The sequence below is a fragment of the Patagioenas fasciata genome, chromosome 6 (genome assembly GCF_037038585.1).
Source record: "Patagioenas fasciata isolate bPatFas1 chromosome 6, bPatFas1.hap1, whole genome shotgun sequence".
Lineage (NCBI taxonomy): Eukaryota > Metazoa > Chordata > Aves > Columbiformes > Columbidae > Patagioenas > Patagioenas fasciata.
The window spans coordinates 39,221,472-39,236,005 of record NC_092525.1 but is presented as its reverse complement, the minus strand read 5'-3'; the positions used below and the strand labels follow the sequence as shown (position 1 = coordinate 39,236,005).

The window sequence follows — 14,534 nt, the reverse complement described above, 5'->3', positions numbered from 1 at the left end:
GAATTGTTATTGCATCTTTGCAGCCATCAGCCTCCGAGTGCGTTTTTGCTTCGGATGCAACGTATTAAAACCTCCTGTCATAGCGAACTTCAGAGTAAGCACATTTTGCAATACAAGAGCAGAAAAGTACAGGCTGAAGAAATAAAACTGCTCCACTTGCTGGGAAATTACTGTATTATTTAGCATAACTATGAGATTCTTACAATCACAGAAGGCAGGGAAACATTTGAAATTTATTTTAAAAATGGAAGGTAAACTCAGTCCTAGTTTAAGTGCGAACAGCCCACTGGTTTGAATTCTGTTTACCCCTTTGAGCCAGCTGATACGAGGAGTCATCAAACCTGCAAATTCAATGTATGGGTAAGGAAAAAATGTGGTTTCTTCCATTCCGTTTTATAGAGTACATAGATATAGTTAACTCGTGTTTCTGTGCGTGCGTGGCATGTACCATGTTTCCTACCGGGGCGAAAATAAACCTGGCAAGGCTCTGATGTGCATCTTTCTAAGTGCAAATTAAAATACATGTTTATTTGGTACTGGGCATCATCTACTCACTGTTTTAGAAACATACTACGCAGGTGAAACTCGTCAGAAGTCACAACCAGCATCCAGACAGCTACGCGTGCGCTACCCCAGCTCTGCTCCGACGTGTACAGTGCAACCAGCAGTGAGCAGAACTAGCGAGAAAATGGGGCTTTTTTCTTGGAAGAACAACCTTCCAAGAGATACTTGAACTCTAAACAAAATCCTTTCACTCACTATTGTAACAGGTCTGCAGCTTAAAGATAGATGGTTCCGTTGTTTTCACCAAATAAGAATAAACTCACGTGCCTTCTAAGAACCTCGAGTTCATAGACCACACAGAGAGAACCGCCAGACAGCACCGGACAAGCAAAAATGCATTAAAAAGCCTTAACAACTGAATTTAAAACCAATTTGGGGAGGTAATTTATGATTAGAAAGTGGCAAAATCATAAACGTCTTGTGTTGGCTTCCTTTTCTTTTTTCCCAGCAAACTACAATTCCAATTCATGCTGCCTTTCAGTTTAGCACATTTCTCTAACATCTGCAGCATCTGGCTCACAGCGAAAGCCCCTGGGAGCCATTCCCATGCATCTGATGGCAAAGTGGTTTTAAAATTATACTTAACAGCGCAATACAATCTCGTAGGTCAAGTATTTGTTGAGTTCCATTTTTGGTAGCTACAATTTGAAATTTTGGAAGAACAAAAAGTATTCGAAATGGTCCATTTATCTTTTTATATCCAAGTTACTTAAAATTACTCATTTTTTTCCCCCCTGTCTTTTATTTAACAATTTCCAATGACAGCTTAACCTGGCAAAGTTTGGTTACAAACCAGGGCTTTATGTGGCTTGGACTGTAAGTGATTAAATTAATAGAGCTTATTCTCAAATGAGGCATCATCTAAAGAAAGAAGAACAAAAATGAATTACCTAAATTACCTCCCCAAATCGGTTTTAAATTCAATTATTAAGACTTTTTAATGCCTTTTTGCTTGTCTGGTGTTTTCTGGCGGTTCTCTCTGTATGGTCTATGAACTCCAGGTTCTCAGAAGGCACGTGAGTTTATTCCTATTTTGCGTCTCATCATTTATCGTGTCATACAACAAGAAACAAACACCCAGTGAGAGGGCAGCAATGCTCAGTGAACCGTTCTGCTTCCTTCAAAATCATCAAAAACAGGTCATGTGCAGTTCTACCTACTATTGGGACAAAAAACCCTATATCGGTTTATATTCCACTATCTATAGAATTATAATTTCCATGCGCAGTTGTTAAGAAAACTCCCAGAATGGCGGAGGCGAATTTCACATCAGGGGTGCAAATAATCCCAATGAGTGAGGAATTTACCGATTTTTCCCACTGAAACATAGCTACAGATGAACCAAATTAAAAGAATCACGTTGTTGCTCTGAAAACGGTGCTTAGTGGCTGTGCACACTTTGCATTGCAGGCACGCGATGGGCTTTGCAAAGCCTCAACCTCCCTGCCACAGCGAAGCCACCCCGCAAAAATCATTATTATTAGAACAATAGCATTTGGTTTGGATTGCCAAGACTCAGAGCAAAGACAGAGTATTTTTCATAAAGGTAGTTTATATGCTAAAATCAAACCAAACCAAACCAAAATACCCAGCACATGTTAGTTGATGACAAAAAAACCACATAAATCTCCACCTGGTGGTGAATCTTGCCACAGCAGACTATTTTATTTTAAAGAAATTCCCACAGATAGCAAGTTCTTTATTCTAGACAATCCCTAAGCAAATGGGGAAATGCAACCTTAGGAAAACCAGCGTCATAGTCTCTCCCTGATTTTCCTTGTTCTTGTTAGAAACGCAGCTGTGATTCGTGCTAAGATGTTTAATGTTTACAGGTACAACCAAATGAGGCGCGGACTCTGGATTTGGAAAAGCGAAAAAGGTGGTTAAGGTCTATGTAAAAAGTTATGAAACTTGTTTAGGAAGTTATATCGATAGAGGGAACTAACCTTTTAAGGGTTAAGCAACTATATAATAAGGGCCTAGTAACAAGCTAACATTTTAAATCACATAATTAATATCTAGTTTAGAGCTGTATGTAACCAATTGTACTAAAAAAAGCAGGACTTCATTAAATGCCGAGATAAGAAGTTTTACAGCACCAGCTGCAACCTTGAGGAGACAAGATAGCCAGGATTTAAAGCAAAAAGGGGGCGCCAGTCCGGTTTAAGTCGGTTTGGTAGCTTGGGTTCCAGCCGGTTCCTCATAATGAGCCAAAGGTAAAAAGTCCACTGTGACGAAGCTGAAGGAGCCTTCATCCAAAGACCCCTCCTCAAAACCACCAAGGGACACTGCGCAGGCGCAACAGGGGAGGGCCAAGGAGGGGCTATGGAAATGGTGATCTGAGACTCACTTGATGAATATGTATGGGCGTTCCTGGGGTCATTATGAATATGTAACACCTTACTGTCTTTAAGCACACTTCTTATTGTTAAAAGTGTGCCTGTTGGGCGGAGCGAATCCCCCGCGGACCCAGCGCTGTTCTGCTTGTGCTCTAATGAACACGTTTAAATAATCCAATTAAGGAATTGGATTAAACGTTGTTTATCCATAGAAAAAGCCTAAGTTATTTATTTCATTCTTTCACCAGCCTGGCGCAGAGCTCGCATCGCACCACGTGCGCAAGGGGTTGTTACGTGTAATAACTGAAAACTTTGAGGAATATCAACTACCTGTATCCCCAGGGTCCTCCAAATCACAGCATAGTTAATGTCGTAGTATGATTTTCGGGGTAATTAGCCGCACACAATTAGTTCGGTTTTCCCCTTAACGTTGCTCGTTCTACACCCTAGAAACGCTTTTTGGCTTCACATTTTCCAATGCATCTTATTAAAATGTAACATCTCACTTGCCTAATGTTTTCACGCGAGGCTTATTATCGATCAGCATCAATAAAAGCTTCGTAAGGACAAAAATCGGTGTAAAATGAACACGTGGTGTCTACAAAGCCAGACTTTTGACCTACAGCACAGCGCAAATGACCAAAGCAGGGGGGATTTTTAATGTCTGCGTGTGTAAATATATAGATTTATAATATACACCTTTTCCTACGCCAGAAGAGTCATGCAATTACACGCTTTCGTGCACCATTCCTTAAAACATCTAGGATGACCTACGGCTGATGTATACAAATTATTCACCAACCACAATGCAATTCTTCTGGGCCAAAAATAAGATTTTGTTTAAACTCGACTCAATCCACCTTCTGTAAAGTCACCGATCTGCAATTTAAACACCATCAGCGTTGACCCTCGGAAGATATTTTTATGGAAACAGCAATGGGGTTTTTGTTTTGCTCGGTGCTGACATCAGGGGTGAAAGTGCGAGCCCCCCGCTGTCATTGCACAACCGCCTTGCAGCCAGCTGATTTCATAATTTTCCACGCGCAACGAAGATTAAAAATAGAGCAGCGCACTGATTAAAAACCATAATCTATGACAAAAAGGTAAAGCATCCTCAAATGGCAGCGTTCGAAGGAAATGAGCAAAGATTTGTTTACAAAGGGACTATCCAGAGTAGTGGGGGTGATTTGAAAGCAAAAGCACCGGGGGGGGGGGGGAAATCACTGGGCATTTCAAAATAAGATGCCTAATAATGGGATTTGGTCTCATCAGAAGCACGAGTTTATAGAAATAAAATGAAATATGATTAGTGTTTGTCTCTCCGCTATGTGCGCTTTGCAGAGAGCCCCTTTCACGGGTACGGAGAATAAAGTGCCCCGACGAACATGTTAAAATTGCCTCATTAACAATCTTACGTTTCAAGAGCGCTGTGTCACAGGGGGAAACCCAAATGCCGGTGGGACACCCGCTGCCCGTTTCATTCCTTCTGCTGCCTGCCCGTTTTTATTGCATTATTTTCAGTCAGAAAAGCGCGGTTTGTGCCGCGGGGCGGGCAGCTCCGGTACCGAGCGCCGTTCGGCAAACACCACGTGCACAAGGGGCAGTTTGGGGGGTGAGGAAACCGGGGGAGGCGGCATTTCGGTCCCCAAGCACCGGCAGCCCCGGGACGCGCTCCCCGCCAACCCGCCCTGAGGAGCCGCCGGCGGCGCCCAGAGGGACAGGGCGAGCCGGCGCTCAGGAGCCGCCTGGTCCTCCTCCCTAAGGCCGCGGGGGACTCAAACAACCCGGCAGGCCCAGCAGCCCCCCCATGCGGCTGTTCCCCCAGCGGCTGTGTCCTCCGCGGCTACCGGGCGGGAAGAGCCGCAAAGTGGCCGCGAACCCTGAGCACCGCGGCGGCAGCGCCGGGGGACCGCGCTGGGCTGGGGGACTGCACTGCACTGCAGTGCGGGCGCTGGGCCGGGCAGGGCGCTGGGCTGGGGACGGTGGCGGGCTGGGGACGGTGGCGGCTGCGGACAGCGCCTGCGCCGCACGTCCGCCGGCACCTCCGCGCTCCCGCCGCCCCCGTCAGGGCGGGCGCTGGGGGAAGGGTGGCCGCGGGCAGGTGGGAGAGGAGTGGTGGACGCCAACGGGGCGGGCGCAATGAAATCTTAATTTCGGAATTTCCGAGCGGGCGTGACTCACCGCAAGGGCCGGGAATAAATACATGGCCGGGTACCTGGCAGCAGCACTGAGCTCTCGGCGCCGATTCGCGCAGCACGCAGCCCCAGCCCCAGCCCCAGCCCCGCCGGGCCATGCTGCTGTCCTGCGCCCTGCTGACCGCGCTCCTGGCTGCCGGCCATGCGGGTGAGTCCGGCCATCGCCATTCAAACCAACTGGATTTCCTTCTGCTTTTCAGCTGCCGGATGGATCTATTTTGTAACTGTTGTCGTGGTTTGTCCAGTAGCTGTACGGTAGGAAGGACGCCGGGCTTCCTCGGGCTTTTGTGAGATGATCCAGCCCTTCTGAGCGGGGTTGTTGCTGTCAGAAAACAGAGTGATTCCTCTCCTTTCGTTAATAACTGTGACCTGTGTGCATGTGTGCTCGTGTGTGAATGGTGCGTGTGAGAGGATGCTCTCTGGCTTCCTGGTAAGCACCAAACTTCAGGGCATTGCCTACCTAAGTTTGAAAAGTTAGTTTAGCGAAATCCTGTAGCTGTTTGAGGCACTAACGGGAGCATTTGGTTTCAATTCCAGCCAACCCTTGCTGCTCAAACCCCTGCCAGAACAGAGGGGTGTGCATGACAACGGGATTTGATCAGTATGAATGCGACTGCACGAGGACAGGATATTACGGAGAAAACTGTACGACGCGTGAGTATATTAAATACCTTTTTGTGGGGATGCAGCTTCAGAATTCAGTTCCGGGATTGTTCTCACTAGCTGACTTAAAATAATCTTTCTGTCTGCTCACAGCGGAATTCTTCACATGGCTGAAGGTAACGTTGAAACCGTCACCAAATACTGTCCACTACATCCTCACCCACTTCAAAGGAGCCTGGAATATCATCAACAATATTCCCTTCTTGCGAGATATTATTATGAGATACGTATTAACGTGTAAGTATGAGTTCTCTCTTCTAGTCCTCTTAACCAGCAGGAGCTACTCGTAGGATTTTCAGAACATTGCGCTTGATTTGTCTGCTAAAACGCACCAAGGCAAAAAAAAAGCCAAAGAACGTGTAAGATTTCGGCATGTCGCAGACTTGTGTGAAATGTGCTTTGAAATGGAAGTGCGTTTTGCTCTCTAATAAAATCCGGGATTTCGCTCGCATGAACGGCTCGTGGCTAATAGTTGGATCCAGTTGATAATCCGTGACCCAGTCCTGTTATTCAGTAACTGTAATCCTACTTAATATCGATACCTGATACGTGTGGAATTTGTCAGAGCAACTGCTGGCAAAAATATACAGAAGAGATCTGGCCCTGTGATTTACATTTGAGACCAAAATGTACAGTTTTTAAAAAAATTAAATGACCTTTTTTTTTGTCTTTTCCAGCCAGATCACACTTGATTGACAGCCCACCAACCTACAACAGTGATTATAGTTACAAAAACTGGGAAGCTTATTCCAATCTTTCCTATTACACAAGAAGCCTTCCACCAGTAGGACTTGACTGCCCAACACCGATGGGTGTTAAAGGTAAGGAATAAACCAGATGCATAATGCTCGCTTCTAGGAAATCCTACTTATCATCTTAGAACATACAATGAAAACTGCTTGTCTATAACTATTTTTTAGTGTAGTTGACTTTAAGAATAGCCATGTTTCAGACAGACTATGTAAAGACCTAAAAGATAACTATTCTGGCTCTTGTTATTGAGTTACATGCTGAAACCAGCGTATTTAGAAGTTTCTAATAAAATGAGGAAAGCGAGCATAGAAAAGCAGATAGCCCCCTTTATTTGTGTGCCGCTATCCTTCAATAATACACTGAAAGTCTTAAGCCTTTTTGTTGTTAGGAACAAAATTAAGTATTGCATAAATACCATTGTCTCAAATACCTCACTCTCTCGCAGGTAAGAAAGAGCTCCCAGATTCAAAACTGATTGTGGAGAAGTTTCTACTACGGCGCAAATTTATTCCTGACCCTCAAGGCACAAATGTGATGTTCACGTTCTTTGCCCAGCACTTCACTCATCAGTTCTTCAAGACGGACCACAAGAAAGGACCTGCCTTCACCAAAGGCCTCGGCCACGGGGTACGATCAGAGTAACCTGACCATACGATCATAGCTCTGTAACCTGAACGCAGCACTTAGTTCTCAGGAGCTCCTGAGCAGCTCGGATGGTACCTTTTGCAGGCTGTAGATAAACACCGGGGCACGTACTGTGCAACGCTGTTTGCCACAAACCTGCAGTAGCTTCTCCTTAGGCAAAATTCCAGCACTCGATAGCATCTCTTCCTGGGTCAGAACTGCTCACGTGGTTCTGTTTGAAGTCTCTGCACAGTGATCTAGATGGCTTTTTTTATTCTTCTCAAGAATTTGCTTTCAGCTAAAGCGTGTTAGATACACTGCGGACTCTTGCTGGCTCTGGACTATTCTTAGCGGTTGCAGAGAGCTGTATCTAGCACTGTAAACTATCTTGTGTGCTGCTAATTGGAGAGACTTAGTTTAAAAAGAACTTCGAAAGCAGACTTGGATTTAGGTTCTTTACAAAACAGGCAGTCTTTAGACGAAAAGTTCTTTAATATGCGTGTGCTTGTCTAAAACGTAAAGCTATAGAATATATGTGTATATACGAAGAGCTGTCTGTGTAATAGAAAGCCGCTGACACTTTAAACAGAGTCCTCTTAAATTGCCAGTCAATTTTAAAACTTGCTCATGCAGAGACGGCTCCGGTTGCCAAGAAATAATTTGGCTTCGTCTTAAATATCAGTGCATGATACTTATAAGGTAACAATAATATAATTTAAAGGTAAACATCTAAGGGACAAGCTCCTGTTGGCATCCATAGAAGTAGGACCTATCCTAAAATAGCAAAATATGCGACTTGGCTTCATCTTCCAAATGCTTTTATTTTATAGGTTGACTTGAACCATATTTATGGAGAGACTCTGGAGAGACAACTGAAGCTGAGGCTTCTAAAGGATGGAAAGCTGAAATACCAGGTATGTCTTATCTCAAAATTCTTGCCTTCTTGTCAGATGAGTTATTTCCTAAAACTGGCACTCTGTGCACGGTGTAGTTGATCTAAAGTCAGTACTAGAAGAGTCAACACAGCTTAACTTGTAAGCATCATAACTTACGACTCTCGGCATGTTCTTTCTTCCTCCCCTGGCAGATGATTGACGGAGAAATGTATCCCCCAACGGTGAAGGACACCCAGGCAGAGATGCTCTACCCTCCGCACGTGCCCGAACACCTGCAATTCTCTGTGGGACAGGAGGTGTTTGGTTTGGTCCCGGGTCTGATGATGTACGCTACAATCTGGCTGAGGGAGCACAACCGGGTCTGTGACATCCTCAAGCAGGAGCATCCAGAGTGGGATGACGAGCAGCTCTTCCAAACGACTCGACTCGTGTTGATAGGTGAGTGTCCTATAACCTTCTCTTGAGTGTGACGCTTCAACCCGTTACCTACTGTGGTGTAGTAAGGAAACAGAAAGTATAACTTAAGTTGGTGTGTCAGGACATAGGCCCGAGCCTTTGTGACCTGTCACTGGGACTTTGTAATAAGATACAGCTTCCTCACAGCTGTGCCAAAGACAGAACTGAAGAAAACTGAGCTAAGTGATACTTAGTTCCCTTATGTAGGGTTAACGGAACCGAAAGCAGGGAAAAGGCAGGATGCTAAGATTCATTTCTCAGGGAGAAGTCGCGTGAGGCTACGTCGTGACCTCAGACTCTCCCATCTTGTGGGGCGTTTTGTGGGTTTTTTCCCCTGGGGTTGGGTCAGTTCAGGCATGCTTTAAAAGAAAGGCTGTGATTAAGTCTATAGTTCAGGAAGTTACGGAGAATTTAGTTTTACATACTTCTCCTGCCTAATTGTCTGCTCAATGGTATTTAGTCTTATGTAAATGGTGATGAACACTAAGCTTGTAAAAAAGACCTTGCCCAAACTGTGACTGAAACGGCAAAGCAAGGCGGTTGCGCTAAGCAGCTCGGGAGCTGAGAGTCGCTTTCAGATTCCAACTTTCTTCATCATCCCCCAGTTGTCTCCCAGAGAGTATTGTATAACTGAACACGATGTAGATGATGCGTTGTATGCTGTGGAACACAGAAGGAAATTGACAGCCCACCAGTCACTAGTGGTGTCCCCCAGGGGTCAGTGTTGGGTCCAGTCCTGTTTAACATCTTTATTGATGATTTAGATGAGGGGATTGAGACCATCATCAGCAAATTTGCTGATGACACCAAGTTGGGGGGCAACGTCGACCTGCTGGAAGGCAGGAGGGCTCTGCAGAGGGATCTGGATAGACTGGAAAAATGGGCTGATTCCAATGGGATGAAGCTCAACAAGGCCAAGTGCCGGGTCCTGCGCTTTGGCCACAACAACCCCCTGCAGCGCTCCAGGCTGGCACAGAGTGGCTGGAGAGCAGTCAGGCAGAAAGGGACCTGGGGGGACGGATTGACAGGAAGCTCAATATGAGCCAACAGTGTGCCCAGGTGGCCAAGAAGGCCAATGGTATCCTGGCCTGTATCAAAAATAGTGTGGTCAGCAGGACAAGGGCAGTGATCCTTCCCCTGTGCTCTGCATTGGTGAGGCCACATCTGGAGTATTGTGTTCAGTTCTGGGCCCCTCAGTTCAGGAAAGATATTGAGGTGCTGGAGCGGGTCCAGAGAAGAGCAACAAGACTGGTGAAGGGACTTGAGCACAAGCCCTATGGGGAGAGGCTGAGGGAGCTGGGCTTGTTCAGTCTGGAGCAGAGGAGGCTTAGAGGTGAGCTCAGCACTCTCTAGAACGACCTGAAGGGCAGTTCTAGCCAGGTGGGAACTGGTCTCTTCTCCCAGGCAGTCAGCAATAGGACAAGGGGGCATGGGCTTAAACTCTGCCAGGGGAAGTTTAGGCTGGATATTAGGAACCAGTTCTTTACGGAGAGAGTGGTCAGGCATTGGAATGGCTGCCCAGGGAGGTGGTGGACTCACCGTCCCTGGAGGTTTTTAAACTGAGATTGGACATGGCTCTTAGTGCCATGATCTAGTAAATGGGCTGAAGTTGGACCAAGGGTTGGACTTGATGATCTCTGAGGTCTTTTCCAACCTGGCCAATTCTGTGATTCTGTGTGATTCTGTATTTCCAGGAGGGAAGCAGGCTGTGGAAAGCACTTCTCTACTCTTAAGTGCTGTTCCATCCCTTGCTCTTAGTCACATAAAATTACATGAATCATTTTCTAGGAGAAATAACAGAATGTTAAAGTGTTTGTTATGCTGATCACTATAGTGGTGCGGGGGTTTTTTTCAGCATAATTTAGCAGTGGTATTTCCTCTCGGAGCAGGATAACCACCCGAAGGTTCTCAGGGAACCAGCACTAATATTATCTTCTGTTTCACTGACCAACAGGAGAGACGATCAAGATCGTTATCGAGGACTATGTGCAACACTTGAGCGGTTACCACTTCAAACTGAAGTTCGATCCGGAGCTGCTGTTCAACCAGCGATTTCAATACCAGAACCGCATTGCAGCCGAATTCAACACCCTCTACCACTGGCACCCGCTTCTGCCCGACACCTTCCAGATCCACGACCAGGAGTACACTTTCCAGCAGTTCCTCTACAACAACTCCATCATGCTGGAACACGGCCTTTCCCACATGGTGAAATCCTTCTCCAAGCAAAGTGCTGGCAGGGTAGGTGCTCTTAAATTGCTAGTGAACCAACAGGGACATGATCTGCGGGTGGGACGAGGGGCTAGAATAAAGCTATCCAAAATTAATCATCTACTATGAAAGTACAACTTCCTCACAACTCTGATCGAGAGATCTTACTACTTTTTATCTTTATTAAATAGGTCGCTGGTGGGAAAAATGTTCCTGCTGCAGTACAGAAAGTTGCAAAGGCCTCGATTGACCAAAGCAGACAAATGAGATACCAGTCCCTGAACGAGTACAGGAAACGCTTCATGTTGAAACCCTTCAGATCATTTGAAGAACTTACAGGTAAGAGTTTTCATCCTTTCTAACAAGCAAGGACCCCTGTCTTAAAATGGCTAATAGAGTCCTGCAATGGACTCGAATGCGATAATGTTGCAATGAAAACAGGATTTATTTTTTCCGCTAATGGTTTTTACCCTGTGATCATTACAGGAGAAAAAGAAATGGCGGCTGAGCTGGAAGAGCTTTACGGAGACATCGATGCCATGGAGCTGTACCCAGGCCTCCTTGTAGAAAAGCCGCGGCCAGGCGCCATCTTCGGCGAGACGATGGTGGAGATAGGAGCGCCCTTCTCTCTCAAAGGACTGATGGGGAACGCCATCTGCTCCCCCGAGTACTGGAAGCCGAGCACCTTCGGCGGCAAAGTGGGCTTCGAAATCATCAATACCGCCTCCTTGCAGAAGCTCATCTGCAACAACGTGAAAGGCTGCCCCTTCACCGCCTTCCACGTCTTAAACCCCGAACCCACAGAGGCGACGATTAATGTTAGTACCTCAAAAACAGCAATGGAAGATATCAACCCCACACTGCTTCTGAAAGAGCGATCCGCTGAGTTGTAACGATCCATCTATTTATTTATTTAACTACATTATTTATTCTATTTATGGCTTCAAGTGCTTAAAAACAAAAAAACTTGAGCGTTTTCATGGTGGGGGTTGCCCTAGGTTCCCCTTCCATTTACAAAAGGGATTTTGTGTGTCTGAGGTCGACAGCGGTGAATCCCTTGTTTAAAGTCTTCTGTAACAGAACTATGTATTCCAAAGTGGACCAAGGTTCCAACTCTTTTTTTTTTAACGTTGTTTTAATACTTGACAAAGGGTTTTCGTGGGGTATTTTTTTGTCTTTTCACTTGATAGGTCAAATAACACTAAAAAAGCAAGTTATAGCCTACGCAACTTCTTAAACTTGAAAACAGGCCATTGAACTAAAAGTACAAGACAATTTGACCTAATGAAAACTGCCAGAAAAGATTATGAATTCAGTATGAGCATTCCAAAATTAACAAAAAGTACAAATACTTGAGACTCATTTATTTATGTAAAGTCAGAAAATGCGTTCCATTTCTTGTTGATACTACCTCTCCCTCATTGCAAATAAGGCACTTTGTACAGTAACTTATGTTGGGTTTTATGTGTAAATCTACTTTCATGTGGCATTATACTTTTTTAACTTAATTATTTAAAGAAAATTCTACTTGTTCTTGAAGCATATGTCACAGAAATATTATTTGTGTAAGAGGATGATGGTAATAAGGTACTGAGCTTAGCAATAACTGACTCAGGCTGCAATACAAGGCTGCTTGTATTTTGGTATACGGATGTTTTATTGTGCAAGTTTGGGGAGGTCTTAAACCTAGTCGAAAGCATTAGTTTTCTTTTCATAGCTGTAGTTCTCTGGTCTGCTTGATAATATGATTTTAATCTCACTTTAAGGACAAATGGACAGCGTAGCTTTAGTTAAGGACATGACTATAGTGTAGCTCTGTGTACCTAAAGCACAGAGACTCTTGGGGAATAGTGAGAAGCTGTGTAAATACACAGCGGGGAAATTAATACGGAATAGATCTCGCAAAACTTCAAGGCACTGAGACTTGAAGGCAGCTTGTCTCTATCTGCACGTGCTGTACTCCTGACTTAGTTCTATTTATTGGGGGGAGGAGGGATGATCTTTTATTTATAACTTCTGAACGGAGGCATTTTAAGTAAGCGGCTTAAGCTTAAATAAAACTGGCTAGCTAGCACAAAATCTCCTGGACGTATTTGTCCTGGTCCAGCACTAAAACATAAGAAGTTACACAGGATCTTGTACCAGCACTTCAACCTTTGCATATAAGGGTATCTTTTTTTAATTTCTAGAGAGGAAATGTAGAAGATGATCTTCCCATAAAAACAGCTGGGGAACTGTAGGTAAAAAGAAAAAGTCACTTCAGACTGGAATAGAGCAGCAACCTGGTATTCTGTGCCCCTGCCCAAAATTCCTTGACTACTTGTGGAAAAGGACTTGAGTTTTCTGTCTCATCTGAATCTCAAACATGTTTAGAGGCTTGCGCATTGTAACGGCTCTGGCACTAGCGTAGTCGGACTGTGACTTCTGTTGATCTGTTTAGAGACACCGGTTACCTTATGCTCTGTAAGTTTGTAATTATTAGCACGAACAGCTGGATCGAGCCCTCCCATAGCGATCGATACCAGGGACTGATTTGAGCTGGTCTCTGGTATAAATGCTCTGGGAGAAAGAAGGGCATCTGCTTTTCCTTTTTCTATTTGAAGCACGAAGAAGGGAGAACCTTCAGTAACCTTATATTAAAAGGTGGTCAGTACTGTATTTGCTAACAAGTGACAACTGCCTGGACACCTGTTAAACGTGATTGTCATCCAGCTCCATCTTTGGGACACACTTCAGAGCACCCTGCTGCCGTTAACAAGGAAAAGTGTCTGGCTTGGAGTCGAAGGGGGACAAGTCTGGACAAATCTAGTTATTTTGGGGTAGGTAAAGAGGAATTCCTCAGCCCACGTCACTGGAGCTCAGTCAGAAGCCGCTTCAGAAAGGCATCGTGTTCACTCTGCATTTTGTACTCTGCAGCCACATTTCAACAGTCACTTACCTGTGACCCAACCTGCTGGGTTTGGCTGGGTTCAAGTTGCTCGTGATAAATGTGTATGGTTGAGATTATTTATTGAAAATTCTGTGAATTGTTTTTCACTTTATTTTTGTAGGATGAGAATGTTTTTAAAAAGCAAGTGTTTATATAAATAAATTGAAAACATTATCTACATGGGCTCATTTGCGTTTGATTTCCTTTAGCAATGTTCCGTCTGAAACAATTAGTTTGTCCTACTTGCCAGTCAAAATGAAACGGAGAATTCCATGGAATTACTAACACCTCTTAACAAAACCAGCATTAAATTCTGTGCTGCCCCAAAACCAAGATGCCTGTAGGTTAAATTGTCCAAACACGGTTATTTTTTTCAGCAGTGAAAAGGGATTTTGCTGTTTTCAGCAGTGAAAAGGGATTTTGCTGTTTGCAGCAGTGCAGGTGCCAGCAGTGCTCTCTGGGGCACCCGACTGCTGTTGGAGTTGCACTGAGCTAAGACTGTCCCAAGCAACAGTCCAGAGGCATTTCTCTCTGAGCTTAGTGTGCTCCAGAAGGAGAAACTGCCTTGGGACACGAGAACCACCATGGTTTTGCACCTGAGTGTGTTTCCGGCAGTGGAGCTTGTCCCTGCTGTCCCACAGCAAACTCCAAAGCTGTTCCAACCACTTTGTTGACGCCATCGACTGCGTCGATCTAGTGCCTCTAGGGCCACCCAGGCTCTTCCCTGTGTTTTCGTCTTCGATAAGAAATGGGGATCACACACCCTGTGTTGCCTCAGCCAAGCCCCACCACCTCCACAAAGCCACTGACCAAACGTCACCTCCAGCTCTGCTCTGTGCTCAGGTCCCCCTGTCACCCCGGTGCTGGCTCCAAACCCTCCACCGCTGCTGGCCTGTCCTCCCAC

At 45.1% G+C, this 14,534-nt stretch overlaps 1 protein-coding gene across 1 annotated transcript; it reads left to right on the top strand.

Moving 5' to 3' along the window:
• The first annotated feature begins 5,013 nt into the window (after positions 1-5,013).
• Positions 5,014-13,770, top strand: PTGS2 (prostaglandin-endoperoxide synthase 2). Its single transcript, XM_065841958.2, has 10 exons — positions 5,014-5,246; positions 5,636-5,752; positions 5,855-5,998; positions 6,439-6,582; positions 6,960-7,141; positions 7,969-8,052; positions 8,226-8,472; positions 10,445-10,731; positions 10,893-11,040; positions 11,188-13,770. Exons 1-10 carry the CDS (start codon positions 5,195-5,197, stop codon positions 11,592-11,594), a joined length of 1,812 nt encoding a protein of 603 aa, XP_065698030.1. The 5' UTR covers positions 5,014-5,194; the 3' UTR covers positions 11,595-13,770.
• The last annotated feature ends 764 nt before the right edge of the window (positions 13,771-14,534 follow it).